Genomic DNA, 17,132 nt, shown 5'->3' on the forward strand with positions numbered 1-17,132 from the left:
AGCTGAAGGGGGTTGCGAGGATTTCTCGTGGTGGATTTTAAGGAGAAGAAGGAGGAGGTCTCGCACCTCTGGCCGGAGGAGCGGGCGGCGCACGCCCACCGAGCCCGGGGGAAACCTCGCACCTCTCGGGGAGGAAAAGCGTCGTTGCAAAGCTAAGCGATGAACAGTTACAAGCGGAGGGTGTGAAGGTGGGAACGGCTGAAGCAGGGCAAAACAGTATCATCAGGATCCCATGTTATACCGACCCCCCCCTTTCTTCCTTTCCAGAGCTTCTCAAGGCTTACAGATTATCCGGTTTACTCGAAAATTCATTTTAACGTGTTTTTAGACAGGGAGGGTAAAGCCTTGTGCGGGCACAGGGCTGCAGCCCGTAACATGCCTCGGATCCACGGTGTGCGTTGCGCTTGGGAAACAACGCTGCCCTCGCTCCTCACTCACCCTTGCTGCCCGTGGTGCTTTGTTCGGCCTGTTGCCAAACCCCTCTTCGTGTCCTCTCGCAGCGTTCTTTTGGTACCCTTAGCAGGACCTCTGGTTACATTCCTCGTATATTCTCCATCACAATGACTGTAGTTTTACGTAGGCTATGCAAACTTTTAAAAATCTTCCATCTTTTCCAGGTCACAAGGCTAGAAGGAATTACCTTTTATAACACTTGCAGGCAGTGCAAGTATTATTCAGCAGCCTCCCTTTAAGTTGTAGTTGACGGTCGACTGGAGCCTTTACAGGGTATTAAAATACGATATTCTTGCACTTTGGTCGTGCTGTGTCCAAATATATTGAGTCTACGGCATCTACTGAATACAAGTGTTTTTCCTTCGGCTCCCTATTTACCTTACTAATAGTGAGCTGACTAAATATTCTGTAATACAGTGACATTTTAACTGACAAACACTCGCTTATTAAAAACTCTTTCTGGTTGGACATGCACACTTGGTATGCTGCAAATGTAGCTCTGTTAGTGATGAACAAACAACAACTTTTATAACTGGGCAGAACAAATGATTAACCAAAAGAGCACTTTTTTTTTTTTTTTTTTTAAGATGTTTGAAAGTTTATTCATAGTAGAAATTTCAGTTTCTTTTGAAGACTACAAAACCTGCCATTAGACAGGAGTACAAGCAATTATACCTTTCCAGAACTGTTCATAGTTACATCTGGAACAGTTCTAATTACACATTAATAGCATGATTGGAACATTTCCTCGATCAGACTCTGAATAAAACAATCATTTAAAGTATTCAGTACAATTTTTTTTTAAACTAGCATTTCAGTTCTATGACAGCAGTGCCAAGCATCTAACAGATGCTGTTGTAATGGTCTAGAACAAGGTACAAAACCACTGGTTTCCTGGAACAGTACCTTAGACTCACTTACATGCCATGCTGAGAAAACTAGTATAAAGTATGATTGTATAGAATTGTAGAAAAATATTTTATCTGTGATTTTGTCATTTTTTAAAAACGTTTTAAGTAGACCACCCCACCCCCCACCCCACCCCCCCCCCCAAAATAATTACATCCCTCATAAGTACACCGTACACCTGATTAGGTCAAGAGTATCAAGATAAAGCTAATCATTTACATCATTTCCATAAGTGAAAATTCATCCGTTAACCACTGCTGCTTACTAAGGACCAGCATACTTTGAATCCCTTCCTTCCAATAACAGAAAAGCACAGCTTTAGTTGGTACACCACATTTACAAAAGCAAAACACGCACAAAAAAAAAATCCCAGACACGTAAATCTATGTTCTTATGCCCTTGTCTCTTCAGAAAAAAAGTCTTAAATATTCTCTTGAAAGTCTCCTTGTAAGTTTCATTCAACGTTACAGTGATTATGAATCAAGAACTTTGCCCTTACTGGATATAGATGGCATTTAATGAGTATTGCAACTACGCTCTTCCTTCTCTTCTCTCATGCTCTCAGGCACAGGAAGTGGTAATTTCACACTAAAAAAAAGTAAACCATGGCCTACATATGGGAAATTCACCTGTATCTGCAGTTCTCCTTTCTCTATGACTGTCTATCCTAGAGTCACTTGCTATGCTTTGCAGACCAAGAAGCAGTCCAGCAATGAATTTGCAGTGTGTCATATATGCTCACACCCTAACAGAAAGGTCCTGGGATTCAAAGAAGCAGTATGTGGATTTCTTTATAGCTTCTAACAACTGTAGCTACAAAACCATAAAAATAAATGTGAAAGTTGTGAACATGGATCCTGAACAGGAGGTAAGGTACATAAAACCATGAAAGTCTAGCCTGTAAAATATACCCCCTGCATAAACAGGCTTTTTATACCTTGGCTTGGAAATTAACTTAAAAATATAGTGGATCTGGACTTCAGCACATTCGAGTTAGCATGTGCTAAACTGCTCTGTTTTAATAGCATTTAAAATGTTCATCCTATGCTGCTATATACGTGACAGAGTAGCAACACCTGTAAAGTCTAGACTAAATGAACAGCTTACTTGGGAATGTAGATACATAAAATGTAGGAGTTAACTTTGCTTCCCTATTTGGCCGATGCCCAGCGAGCTTGACGGCCACAAAATATGGCTAAAATAAAATTACTGAAAATACTTTTATATTATTTTAACATAGATACTGCCAATAGTGAAGCAGCTTAACACTTCCTCCTTCTGGTCTGTTCTTTGCCAAGTACCTATATATACACACCGAGAACACACGAGAAATTCCTTCCTGAACTGAAATGCTATTACTGACACACTAGCAAGTACTGTCATCCCTTTATTTCAACAGTATCAGTTTTAAATCTTGTTTGTTGACTAGATACGACAATCTTCAGATTGAGACATTTAAAAGCCACTCCAGAAGGTACGGTTTCTAGATTTTGATGAGCCTGACTTGCGGTCCCTCATAGAGCTGAAAATACATTTTCTGAAAGTTAAGTTTTTACTAAATTCCTCTGGAGCTGCAGACATTGTCAAAGAAAAATTAAAATGGCCTTTTTCTGCCTGTAGTTAAAGATGTTTCTTGAAGCGAGGGTAGATGCATCTGTACAGCTACAGGGAACTTCAACGCTAGAGCAGCGGGTAATGGAAAAATGCCAACTGCTTGGAAGAGCTGTGTGTTCAAATTTCTGAGATCTATGGTAATTTTAGAATCCTTGTTCATAAAACCAATTCCTTAACAATTATATGATGGATTAAATACTGAACAGACTTTTAAGGGCAACGGAAGTGGGATCCTTTGCAAGTCCAACAAAGGAAGCTTCCCCAGGGAACTCGGAAAAACTTGCGGCAGAAGGAACACTCTCACATTCATTTAGAGCAAATCTGTGGTGTCATAAAGACGATTCTCCCTTTCAACGAATCTCTGATGGTTTCAGGGAAACTAGCAAATTAATCACCATAAGAGAAATTTAATACCACTAAATCAAGAAAATACCTTCTTATGCAAAACACAAAATTGCACCTTTCAGTTTTTAAATTGTATTGTTCACACAGAGCTGTTCACCCAGATCCATATTTATTAAAGCTTGAATTCCCAGTAGCCATTTTCATATCTGGAATGAGTTGATGTAGCATACCATTTTGGTGGCGTGGAACGCTCACTGAATTCAAGCACATTCCAGCGCACCTTCTCATGTGGGCAATTAGATCTTTCAAGACTAGCCATCAAGATGTGCCTTTAATTACTTAAGACACCGAGAGGCCAGGAGTATTAAAAGTTTATATTAGTATTTAAAATTAGTCTTTCACCCTCATTACAAACGTAATTCCATCTGGAGAAAAGCGAGAATACTCACTCCGAACAGCTTTGTTTTACCTGACTGGGACAATACTATTTTCGTGGTAAATTATAATGACCCTTTTCTAACCCCAGACAGATCCGGATGACTCTCCTCTCGTTTTGCTTTGGCTGTCAATTAAAATTATCAGAAAATAACTGACAGAACATTAGATCCATCAGTTTTGCAACCGCAATGAATGCAGTTTAAACCTACTTTTTGCAGGCTTCTGCTTCTTAGCGGGACAATATGCTTTGCTTTACCTTCAGCGCTGCCTTTCTTATAATGCCAACATTCACTGAACAAATCCTTTGCAGCTTAAACAAAAGTCACAGAATAGAGATAAAATATTAACAATGGATTATAAGAATAAACAATATAGAAGTGTCCTCTATCAGAAAGTATTTAGCAATGACTCCTGAGTCCAGAGATTAGATGGGAGAGAATAAAAGGGAGGGGATGGGGAACAAAAGACAGAGTGAGATATGGAGCAAGTTATCTTTTCTCTGGGTTGTATTACCTATTGTATATATAGCATGGTGAGAGATCCACTGTTTAAATTTTGAATACTATAAACAGTATCCTGATTTTCATGACATGACATGCAGCGTCAAAAACATGGAAATGTAGAAAAGACATAGGCAAGGAGAAATACATATTCATAGTATTACATTCAATAGCTGTTTAACAGTCAGGCTTCTTTTAGAGCTGTCCAACAATACTGATTAATCCAGGTGAACTGTTTAATCAGACTTAATTGTCAAAATGATTAATAATATCTAAGTAAAACAAGGCATGTATACATTAAAGAAAACAGCACGGAAATGTACTGCTTGTGAACTGTTTACAAAAACATACAAAATGTTGGATGGCACAAAGTATATAGTGCTAATATAAACAGATTGTTTAAGCTAAGTGCTTAACATAAACTGTCCATCTCTACCTGTAACAAAGAATATCTTAGGGGACAAAAAATATTCCTTATAAAAATAATGCTATGTGGTGCAGAGTGCTTTATTCAGTGTATTTTTGACAGAGGTGGCATTCGTAATTCTTCTAGTTTATTCAATCGTGAACATGATCATTTTCATTGCGTTTCCACTTGTCACTCCATTTGAAGCTCCAGTAAGATCAGTAACTTGCCATCAACAGTTTAAAGCAGGAACAGATGAAAGCAGTAGCAGCAGCAGGAGCAGCAGCATTATAGGTACCAGCTGGGACAGAGTGTGCTTGCAGGTATCTGTCAGATATGTGCTACCTGTCGCCATGATTTGTGCTATCATCTTATGCCATGGTACCAAATACCTGGTTGAGGTCACTTCACAGGGCTGTTGAGGTAATTTTTTTTATACCTCTCCTCTGAGCAAGAGTAGAACGGCCGACTGGCTCCAAAACCGGTGACTGATTACGATTCAAAGCAGAGTAAGTTGCTGCCATCGCACCCTGTGGGGCAGAGGGGAAAAAACCAAGAGGAGTACGTCATGACTGACGCACACGCTAGAGATCACACAGCGCTAAGTGCCAGAGATTCTGGACAAGTTTTAACTTCCAGTCTACTTTCATCTACAAAACAGAAACATACCACTGCATTACTCAAATACCAGCAGTGTTTGGAGTAAGTGTTTTTGTAGGGTAATAAGTAGTTTTCAGATCAATCTAAAGCAATTTTACCTTGCTTAAAAAACCAAACCCAGATTGCTAAATCAAGTTCTCTTGCCATGCTTTGTGAACTAGTTGGGGAATGAAACCCCCTTTGTGGGCTGTCTCTGCTTATCACTTATCACTTACATAACCATTTCAGTTTTCAACAAAAATATTTAAAAATCGCCCACATTATCCAGCACATGAAGATTTATTAAAAAAAAGAAAAAAGAAAGTTGTGAGCCGTGGGATCAGAACTTCCCCCTCTTTCCACTTGTGTTTTTGGATGCTAGAAATTTCTAATAGCTGACTCACAGAGAGTGTTAATTATATTCTTCAGATCCCTTTTAAGTTGCAAGACAGAGATTCTTGGATGTAGGACTGAAGGCAGGGTGGAATACAGAGGAGTAGAATTCAATTATTTTTTATTTCTCTCTGCTTGTTCAAAGTGAAAAAGTTTATCAGGGTCAAAAACAGATTGTGTTTCACAGAGAATGCAGAACAGTATGATATATTAATTAACACTGCCTTTTTGACTACTTTTTAGCTATACTGTGATCATGAAGTATGCTGTTTTCTTTTAGTCACTGACAACTAACCTCCTCTGAAACTGTAAAATTAGCTAAACTATTTTTCAGCTCCCCTATAGTCACCTGACAACATTTTCACTATCAGAAGAATGTTTTTTCTATGCTGGTTTCTTAAGGAAGTTAAGCCTTAAGAAGTAAGTCAGTCCAATAAATTTCAAACCTAAGAAAATGAAAGTCTTTCAAATGTATGAGATTTATTCTCCATGACGGAGTTCTTACGAAATCCTATTACATATTACAAGTTCACTTTATGGCTTAGTGCAACTCCCAGTCATAACATCTTTTAAACAGTATTTAGAGGAAACACATGCCACAGTAACTTTTTTTAAAAAAAAAAATCCTTTTGTTTACACTAATTTTGGCTAAACAGCAAGCTTAAATATCTACTCACCTTCACTAAATGGGGAGCATCCTGCCTGTTCAGCTGGTATTGAGGCAACTGGTCACAGTGAACTATCCAGGGATGACTAAGAACTTGGGCTGCAGTCAATCTTTGATGTGGGTCAACATGAAGCATTTTTGAAACAAGGTCCTGTCAACAACATACAGAGAGTCAATGCAAAGAACAGTAAAACTTCAGCTTTAAAACAGATTACAGTTCAAAACTGAAGATTTTAGTGGTATAAAAATACGTTCATAACGTCAGTTTGAAACAGCTGAAAAACTGCCCAGCAGTGCTAGCACTATATCTTTTAATTATGTGACTTAATGGTTGTTTGGTGACACAAGAGGAAAGCATCCAGTTAAGTGAGGCAAAATACACAAACGTAAAAGTATGCACATTGGGCTAGAGTAGAGTAGAGGCTCCACTATACCAGTATTTTATTTTTAACAAAGACAGATGGCAGATATGTAGGAAATGAGTATTGAAAAAGGAACAGTTGAGAAAATAGAGATGATCCTTCCCTTTTCATGTTTCCCCAGTGTCTAACAATCTTTCAACAATTGTGCAAGTTGAAGGTTGAATATAAGTACTCCTGCTGGCCATAAACGTACCCTTAGTGATTTTTACCTCATCCCCTCTGAACTCATTTTGCTGCTTACACTTTTGTTTTCCCCCCCTTCCCAAACACCTTTCACAGTTGTTTCACAATTAAGTTGTGAACCACATGAACAGATATTTAGTTTTGTTTGGTTTTTAACTTCTGCAGAATATATTAGCTGAATGATTCCTGATTTCCCTAATAAAATCATCATATGAAAAAAAAGGAATTAGTCTTTCCTTCTTTGTATCATCAGTGAAATGATCTCTTTTGTCTGTCATATCCCACAGCTCTGCTGAGATGAAACACCGTATTCTATTTACTCTCTTTACATGGAAGTGGCTCTCGACATCTGATCAGATTTTCACCTTCGTTTTGGTACATCCTTTTCTATCACCTTTTCAACTTCTATTTTATCTTTTTCAAATTATGGTAGTGAGAATTGCATACAACACTCAAGATGTTGAAAACAAATTTATACAGCGGCGTAATATTTTATAGATGACTTGAGATGTCAGTAAGGGTAAAGCATAAGTAACATTTCTACATTAAGCAGTTACCTGTGGAGAAACGCATTTAGTTGGCTACAACTGGATTTAAGATAATTTATATTAGCAATACTTCAAATTATGGTAGTGAGAATTGCATACAACACTCAAGATGTTGAAAACAAATTTATACAGCGGCGTAATATTTTATAGATGACTTGAGATGTCAGTAAGGGTAAAGCATAAGTAACATTTCTACATTAAGCAGTTACCTGTGGAGAAACGCATTTAGTTGGCTACAACTGGATTTAAGATAATTTATATTAGCAATACTGAACATTTGCATATAAAACATTCTGTTTTGTAATTCAAATTAAGAATTTGAACATAAAGATATTATTAAAAAAGGAATCTAAGATTTTTTCATAGCTGATAGGTTTTTGGTTCATTCTAGACTCCCAAGTACAACTGAACAGAATGGGACTGAAGGAAGAAAAAGCTGATGCTACCAGATTAGTGTAAACATGTTATTCTACCAGGTTGATTTGTCAATCAAATGAATGACATGATTTGTGGGAAAATGGTTGAGTTATGAGAACAGCACATTAGAAAGTACATCACAAATCAATTGGCAAGAAAGAGCACAACATAAGTAAACGATTTTTTGGGGAAACTTTAGCACTCTACCGTGGCTACACGGACGGGGCATAAAGGATATTGCACACTTAAGTTTAGAGTCTATTCGCTGTAAAAAAATGGACTTCTAAAAAAAACGCTGTCTCAAATTTTTACTTTGTACAAACACAGTAAAAAGAAAGTATAATCCTTCAGTAGTTTTTGTTTTGTTTTTTAAGTAGATACGACGTCCTTAAGGACCAAAAGTTCTTAAAGTACTGAAAAGAATAAACTGCCCAAATCCTAATGAAAGAGTACGAGATAAACTGTCTTGGGTAACTCTGAAGAACTGACCCAAACAGAACAATGTGAAAAACTATTTTTCTAGCCTGAATCAGTGGAGCATATGGTAATTACCGTAATATTTTCATTATCCTGATTTAGACTATCTGTATGATTTTTGAATGCCATGCTTCCACGTGAAGTTTTATTAGACCATTTCTCATCATGGCTGATTGCGCATGTGTGTGAATACTGACAAAATACACTATATTTCTAGGGACACTTGTTAATGACTATAGTGTAAGGCACGCCTGTTTTTCTTCCTTCATGCAAGTGACTGTTGAAACATGAAAGGATCATAAATAGGAAACAAACTTCTAGGCACATAAAGGATCAGATCAGTATTTTAAAATAACAATAATAATGGGTGGAACTTACCCAATCATATATGGTATAACATATACATTATAAGCAACATGTTACATTGCAATCCATTTCTCATCCCCCAAAGGACAAAACAAATATACTTGCCTTAGCTGTATCTGAAACAGTATTCCAATAACCACCGCTGAGAGAGAACTTTCCACTACCTATTCGGGCCAAAATCTCCTCTGGGGTATCATCAGGACCATTTGCAAAAGGAGTGTAGCTATTTAACCAAACAATTTCAATGTTAATAACTTCTATAACCTGGACCTCAATAGTTATTTTAAATCTGATCATAATATTCAGCAAGTTCAACATAATTATAGGCAACAGATAGTCAAATAGCTGTAGAAAGAAATTATTCTTAACACATTAAAATGCACAGCACTGACTACAGATCTGTTCTTACTGTATGTATTCCCTCTGTATCAGGTCTGAAAAACAGATTTTTCCTATAGCAGTCTAAGTACTGGTGGTTCCTGAACTACAGAAAGTATTCCTTAAGCTTTCATATTTTAGTGAAGTAATAAAACAAGCTGTTATAAAATTCAATGTGAAGACTTTATGATGAGTCTGAAAAAGAATAAATGCTGGTTTGATACTAGAGGAAAGAAGGTGCAGCAATTTTCCTTGCTTCACTATAAGCATTCTTGCTGCTACCAGAATATCCACAACCAAAAGAGACAGATTTAAAAACAAGTATGTTTGTCATTTATTTTAAAATGCCAAAATGTCTCTGATGATGTTAACTCTTAACCAAAGTAGCAATCTGAATAATCCAGCATAAACGTGTAATCTATTTGGCAGATGCAATAGCAAGTATCTTTTGGACTTGTGGAACTACAGTTGAATTTATCATTATTCATCTTTTATACAATTCATTTCTGTTGCATACATGAATGCATTTCTGTTGCATTTATTTTATCCTAACTGCATCACTTCAAACTATCCAGTGGCTGAATTTTGCACACAGTCATACTTCAATACATTGCAATTGTATTTGCAACATGTACTTCCTTCAACATATATGCTGCTTAATCAGCTAATTTTCACTTGAAACAATCAATTCTTACTCCTAAATCACCGTAAAGCAGAAATTAAACACCTAAAATAGATGAGACATGAGAAACCAAGAATTTTTCGCATCAGTCCCTGCAAACTTGGATTCTACTAAAGGCTAAGCATATTCTACCCCCACTGAAGCCAAAGTTGAGATTAATCAGTGCTTCAATAGAAACATCTTCAACGATGGGTCTACATTTATTATTCTTTTTGTTTATATTGGTTTGCTACTTTACAGCAACACAAACTAAAACTATCCTTACCCAGTAAGCATGGTATAAAGTAGAACACCAAGGCTCCATATGTCACATGCAGCATCGTAACCTTGCCTCTTTAAAACCTGAGGGAGACAAATATTTTTTTCTGAAAAAAATGCTTAGAAATGCTTTGATTATGCCATAAAAATAGTGAGATTTCAAATTTTTAGTGTTTAAAAAGTGATTTCACTTGTTACACGAGAATGAAATAAATATTAACTAGCAAAAAAATCCCATCAAAATAAATCAAGGCATATAAGCTAATCCTGGTATTACCTCTGGTGCAACAAAATTTGCTGTGTAACATGGAGTCATCAGAAGACCATTTTCTGCTCGTAGTTGTTTTGCAAAGCCAAAATCACAAATTCGAATTGATTCTGGATTACCAGATTCATCAACATAAAGAATATTGCTAGGCTTCAGGTCTCTATGAACAACCTAAAAAAACCAAAACAAACCACTAAATACAATAAGCTAAACATAGGAAAGGCTTTATATTATAATTATCAATTCTGCTACTTAATTTCAGATCTCCCATCAGCAATCAGTTTCCGTATTTCCAGCTTCTAACATCAGCTGCGGTATTCTGATGCTCAGTGGTGTCTAGAGTACTACAGTTCTAACTTGGAAACTCTAACTATAAAGCCTCCTCCAGACATCCCACTCCCCCCAAATTTATTTGTACAGGCAGTTCCAGATGTCTTGTTCTAACAGGTGAATATACGTATTTCCTATTTTGACATGCATACCTACAAGGCTCTTTAAATCAGAGCCTTTGGCTAGTAATATCTTTTGCAGTCACGGATGTCTGTAGCTGCTGATGCGCCACTGTGCCACGTAACCACACACGAGTTACTGTTGGAGTAACCCTCTATATTCCATTCTATTCATTCAGATAATCTGAATTCACCTCAGTGCAAACATTTAAGGCCTTATTAAGGAAGAATTTTAATACAATTCTGCCCAGAAATAATGAAATATCAAAGAGGTATTCTCCTAATGGACTGGCATGTCAAAAAAAGTCTGTACTGGTTCCCAAGTGGCTGTTTTGTAGGGTCCTGAGATGTAAAATGCTTGACAAAAACTGTAGAAGCTGCCAAAGTTCTGGCAGAATGAATCTGATCTTATTTGAAGCTATGTTATAACAAGCCTCAATAAAACCTGGAATGTGCAAGGACAGTCTTGGAAATCAGATGACCTGTTATATTTTCTTCAGAAGACAAATTAGCCTGAAGTCTCTATAGGCTTTGCTCTCTGTAAAGAAAAGGGTATATACTGCTATAAGACAGTAGAGTGGATCTAAATGTCCTCTTTTAAATATCTAAATAGACCTGCTATGAAGGCCTTTATCCTCCCGATTGTCCTATGTATTTGATTAATATTAAACACAGCTTTTCATGCTTAAATTTGAACGGAAGACTCATTTCCTCTTGAAAAAGACTGTGGTGAAACATTTCAAGAAGGTAATCACATTAGAACGAGAAGATACCCCAAAACTCTTGCAAGTAAGTGATGTGCAGGATCAGAAGCTCTATGCATTCTTCCAGAAAGCTAGCAGCGTTTCAGGAAAGTAATATATGGCCAAGAAGTAAAAGACTGCAAGGGGTCTGCAGATTGTAAAGCTATTTAACACAGTAAGTCTATTTAGTAGAGGCTTCTTCAGAATGCAAATACTTCACAATTCTCAGATTTAACAAAAAAACAAACCTAAAAATTACGGAAATAAGCACCTTGTAAGCTGAAATACGCAAAATGATATTAAAGAATTTGAGTTGGCACAGTAGATGTTAAGGGGAACATCCTGGCTTGAGTTGTCAGTACATGAGAGAACCAGCTCCTGATAGTCCTCATTTTTTGGTGTTTAGATACATTAGAATCCTTTTTCTCTAAGTAATGAATGAAACATCCTTTAATGCTCCAAGAGGCAGAAGAAAAAACCCCACAGTTTTATTCTAGTTGGTGTGGGTTTTTGTGTGTTTTTTTTTTTTTTTTTTAAATAGATCCTAGAAGAGGTGGAAAGGAAGAGGTGGGCAACGGAAGCAGCACAGAGCTGGGGATTTGGCAGACTGTTTCTAGAACTAGTCTGCCTGAGTTGTACTTTTTTTGTAAGAAGGAGAAGCAATTCTCAAGTGGGAGGAAGAGTAAGTGTAACAGTCTAGTTCAAATCCAAACTCTAATTCCTAAGCAATCAAAATGTTTATGTCAAAGAATAAATAAAATGCCTTCCTGTGTTAAGCTGTTTTCCCAAAAGTGAATTTTGAAAAGATGTCAGATTGTTTAGGTTATATTGATATTTTGCACAGAAATAACATTTTATTTTAGAACAACATAAGAAAGCAAAACAATATGCAGAACGTTTCAGTTCTTTATTTCTTAGCATCATGTTTTTGATTAGCATTCTCAACCATCTACCAGCATGCAGAAGCATTCTGCTCCAAGATGACATGATACTTCTTGTTTATCCTTTTTATAATGCCTATTGTGCCAACCCTTAATTGTTGAATGCTGCCTCTAAGACTTTTACAATAGTTTGGATGAGAGTTGGAAGTATTGCTTACCCTGAAGAGGAGGATTTCATTCCTTGCTTAGCTAATTTTTCAGTTCAAAAGTATCCTATGAATGTCCATGAGGAAACTCCTTCTGGGAAGGGTTGTGGGGACTGCACACAGATTCAGAATCTGTCAAACCAGATATTACCTAATACCATATTCAAATGAGCTCCTCTGGTGTCCAAAGGAGCTACAAAAGGAAAATCCACTGAAGACAGGGAGGACTCTTCCAGACAAAAATTAGACTACTGAAGTACTCATTATTTACATATATGGCCATCTTTCACGCGGAAGTGTACGTAACATAAGAAGGCCTGAAAATTTCCAAAAGTACAAGTTCTAAAGAGCATGTGATCTAATGCAAGTTAAAATGCCAATATTTCCAAAGATCTACAGTAAAGAAACAAACAAAAGCCCCTAAAATCCCTTACTTAATGCAAGGACACTGGGTCTTTTTTGGCCACCTGTGGTAAGAAGGAACCAAGTTATGATTTGTGTTATTCTATTATTTATATTTCCATAGAGAAGGTATTGAGGTTTATTCATAATTCCCATGGATGCTGCTGACCAAGGATTCTAGTCCTGTGCACACAGGCTCAAATAAAAACCTACACATGAGCAAGTGATTGAAGAAAGCCTTGAATCACAAAATAAGATACACCAGATAACTTTGATCATAAGTTTTCTGAAATAATAGCTTCCAGAAATGACAGTGTGTGCTGAATTGTTATTTGTTTCTTAAAATAATTTGTGTACTATCCATTCTGAAGCATCTTTTCTTGGATAATAACATTGGGTTTTAGCAACTTGTCTTTTTCCTTGCACCCTTACTTTCTGCTTTTTCTCTATCTCCCTTTTCTTGTTTACTTAAAAATGCAACACGACTTGCCATTCTTGCCATGCAATTGTCACACTTGCCTCCTCTATCTTTGAACTACTTCCTCTGTCTCCAAATTAATTTCCTGAAGCATTAATTTTCTTTCTCGTAACAGTCCACTACAACTTCCTGACCCTATGGCACAGGAGTTGCAAGTCATAAACCACGTTCTTCAGAACCAAGAAGTGGAAGAAATTACAAGAGCGATAGGTGGAAAATACTCGATTTTCAGGGTCTATCACAGGATGGGGTTGGAATTACATTAGGTCCCACGGCTAAGCAACAGCACTGGCCCTAGCACTTCTTCCTGGCTTACTTCCTCTCATATCCTCTCTATTAGTCATTATCTGCATATTCCACAGAACTGATGACAGACTGCATGAAGGACAACAGAAACAGTTGCATCATCTCCATTATCTGGACATCTACACAGCTGATGAGGAATGTTTTGATTTCAACATAAATTTCTCCTGCAATGTAATTATTTACTAGAAATTACTTAATTACTGCACATAAATACATGGGTTTATACTTCTGAAAGAGAACATTAGCATCTATAAGCACATTGTCCAAGATGAAAACTTACCCCTTGCGCATGCAGGTATTCAACCGTTTTTGTTATTGTGAACAGAACAGCACTAGCTTCTCGTTCCGAGAAAAATTTTTGCCTAAGAATTTTATCCAGCAGTTCTCCTCCTTTCATAAGTTCTGTTACTACGTATACGTATTTTCCATCATCATACACCTGCAAAAAGTACATAAAGATGTAAACTTCAAAATATTTATTCTCTGCTATCTTCCTGTGAAATGCACGGAGATAGCGCAGGTGCGTCCACAAGCTGTTTTCTTCAATTATTTTTCCCATATTTCTCACCCCACACACTATCCAAACATTGTTCATCTTCAGAAATGAACACAAAGCCTTCTACAAAAAGGTAGCACAGTAATGAAATAACACAAAAATACTGGCATGTAAATGTTTAAGACAAAAAAAAAAAAAAGAAGGATGAATAACATGTAGTTTTCCCCATACGGTTTTACTGAAACAAATTAAACTAGACATGGGAGAAACTAAGAAGTAGTAATAAATGGAAACTAGTCTAATTAACAGAAAACCAGAGCTAATTCTAGAAGCAATCACTGCACCAATTCACAAATATAAACAGACATCTTGACAACCAGACCAAAAAAAAAGTACAAAGTAAACCTAAGTTCACCTTCTCTCTGTGAACATTGAAGCTAATGCATACAAAGCTGCTATGATAAAAGCCTATAACTTATACATTAACCTGCACATAAAGCCCATACCAGAGTCTAAAATTAATAAAACATGTATATTTTAGCCCTTACTTCTAGTTATGGAAAATGGCTTAATTTTTGCATGGCTTTTATCTGCCAAGGAAATAATAATAGAGAATTATTTATATCACCACCAGGGGGTACTACAGACTGAACTATACCAAAACACTTGCTAAGATACACTTAAGCATTTCGTTTCGGTTGCACTTTCTTGGGGTTTTAACTCGGAAATTGGTTTCTGCTTTAGCGAAATCTTTTACAGACTCTGTTCCCTATTTTTATTTCAACTTATTTTTATGGTGATGTTGGAATTGTTCTCTTCCATAATATGTGTGAAATAAGAACTAGTTTGTGTTTGAGTAGAAACAACTATCCCAGTTGTAGTAAAATAAATTTAGGAATAGATATCAGCTAAATTAAAAAAAAGAGTTTTTATCCCAATTACCTGGGAAATATAGGCTACTAAATTTCTAAGCTTAGAAATTTTTGTGCTCTTAACTATGCTAAAAGGATTATTTTCTCACCAAATAAAAAAAGAGGAAGAGTGTTAAATAAATAATTCTGCAGGCTTTACAAGCTTATGATCTTAAGGAGAGGAAGACATGATGCGTTTCTATGTTCTCATTTAACAGTAATTTTTCAACCATGAAATATAAATGACCTATCATGGGAACGTGTTTGTATTAAGACTAACTATTAACACAGTCTTAAAAAGTAAATTATATAATTCTAGATACTAAACTGGCATTTTAGATTTTTAATTTTTTAATGGGCATGCTGCCTCTAATCTGGGTATAACACGAGGAAATAAGCTTATTTCATTTGACACTACAAAGCACACACATCTCAGTGCTATAGGGGGCATTCAAACAAAATTTGCATTTGGTTACTACTGTATCTGCTACCCCTTGCTGGTCCTGTCTGCCTGCAAAACCCCTCCCCCAAAAAACCCACCTCAAACAAACCATTCCCCTCGTCCTGATTTCACTAATGGTATTATCAATTTAGTTGTCTGATCCCAGGAAGTTGGCTGCACTGAATAAATACTTTTGAAGTTTTCTTCACAGTTAGGTGCACAGTATTATGCTGAGATCATAAACGCGATGCTAATTTTTTAAAATGAACTCCTGGCACACGCCAAAGATCAGTCAGTATACCAGGCAAACTGGAAGAAACTACAGTGAGAAACAGATGTAGGCACATGAACAAAATATAATGTAATGGAGAAAGAGAACAGGGTTTTTGCAAAGTGGAATAAGATTTCACATACGTATTAGGAGTTTTTTTGAACTCATAAATAAGCACTTGGACAGGGAGACGGGGTATACTGTATTCAGGTTTCGAAAAAGCTTCTGAAAAGATTCTTCAGCCAATGCTTTAAACAACAAGACAAAAGTTCTGTTACAGAACAGTAACTAATAGGTAAAAAAGGGTAAAATACATATAATGGTCTGGCACAGGAAGTTTCTAGGTAATGGTTTGTTGGAAGCTGTGTGCTTCCTCCGTTCTTACACTGTTTCCTAGGCATCCACTAATGGCCACTGTCAGAGGCAGGATATTGGATAAGAAGGACATCTGATTTAGCACAATATAGCGCCTTCTTTTGTTTATATACTGTGGAACTGAAAAAGACCACCGATAACAATCAGAAGGAAAAACCCCAGAGGACTGTACATTGCAGAAAGAATTTGGTGTTCTGAATATCCATTGTTTCAATCCAAACGCCTTCAGAATTAAACTACATAAAAAAGGCTCAGCAAGAATGAAAAATTCCATCCTAAGTTAAATTCAAATATTACTGCATTTATTCTTGAAATACAAGAAAAGAAATTATTTATTGCAGAGTAGTAATTTCTAAAGACATGCACTTAAATGCTGAAACATTTTATTTTGGCATTTCAAAATAGAAATATTTAAATTTTGGTGTGGAACTGAAAGAAAAATTGAGTCAAATCAACATTGGCTTTTATTTGTATAATAATTTATGGTGCTCTTTATGAGTTTGAGGCCTGAAGGCCAAATACTCCTTATTCTTTCCTCTGAAAGGTGTAGTAACACACCATTATATTGTGGGATATGCAAGCAATCTACCCCATGCATCTATATTAGGACAACGAAAATTTAAACCAATGTTAAAATCTTATAGTAGTGCATATTAAACAAGTCTCTATTACATATGAGCCCTATACCCCTTTCCTTACACTGGACATACTTCCATAAACTCTGCTTGAGGAATTGATCTGAGTAGAAATAAGTAAAAATTACAGCCTACTGTCTCTCTTCCTCTGTGGACTTAATGCTTTTTTTTTTT

General features: G+C 36.5%; 1 protein-coding gene across 3 annotated transcripts in view; it reads right to left on the reverse strand.

Annotated features, from left to right (window-relative positions):
• Nucleotides 1-1,081: 1,081 nt before the first annotated feature.
• The window catches only part of RPS6KA3 (ribosomal protein S6 kinase A3), an 82,589-nt gene continuing 66,538 nt past the window's right edge, over nt 1,082-17,132 (reverse strand). For all 3 annotated transcript variants that reach the window (XM_009276894.2, XM_009276893.2, XM_009276895.2), the window contains 6 exons: nt 14,109-14,267; nt 10,373-10,534; nt 10,103-10,179; nt 8,883-9,000; nt 6,375-6,515; nt 1,082-5,195 (listed from right to left, as the gene is read on the reverse strand). In XM_009276894.2, the coding sequence (XP_009275169.1) occupies nt 5,073-5,195; nt 6,375-6,515; nt 8,883-9,000; nt 10,103-10,179; nt 10,373-10,534; nt 14,109-14,267 (780 nt within the window). In that variant the 3' untranslated portion in view covers nt 1,082-5,072. The remainder of the gene's footprint in view (nt 5,196-6,374; nt 6,516-8,882; nt 9,001-10,102; nt 10,180-10,372; nt 10,535-14,108; nt 14,268-17,132) is intronic.

Source organism: Aptenodytes forsteri, unplaced genomic scaffold (assembly GCF_000699145.1).
Source record: "Aptenodytes forsteri isolate BGI_AS27 unplaced genomic scaffold, ASM69914v1 Scaffold273, whole genome shotgun sequence".
Classification (NCBI taxonomy): domain Eukaryota; kingdom Metazoa; phylum Chordata; class Aves; order Sphenisciformes; family Spheniscidae; genus Aptenodytes; species Aptenodytes forsteri.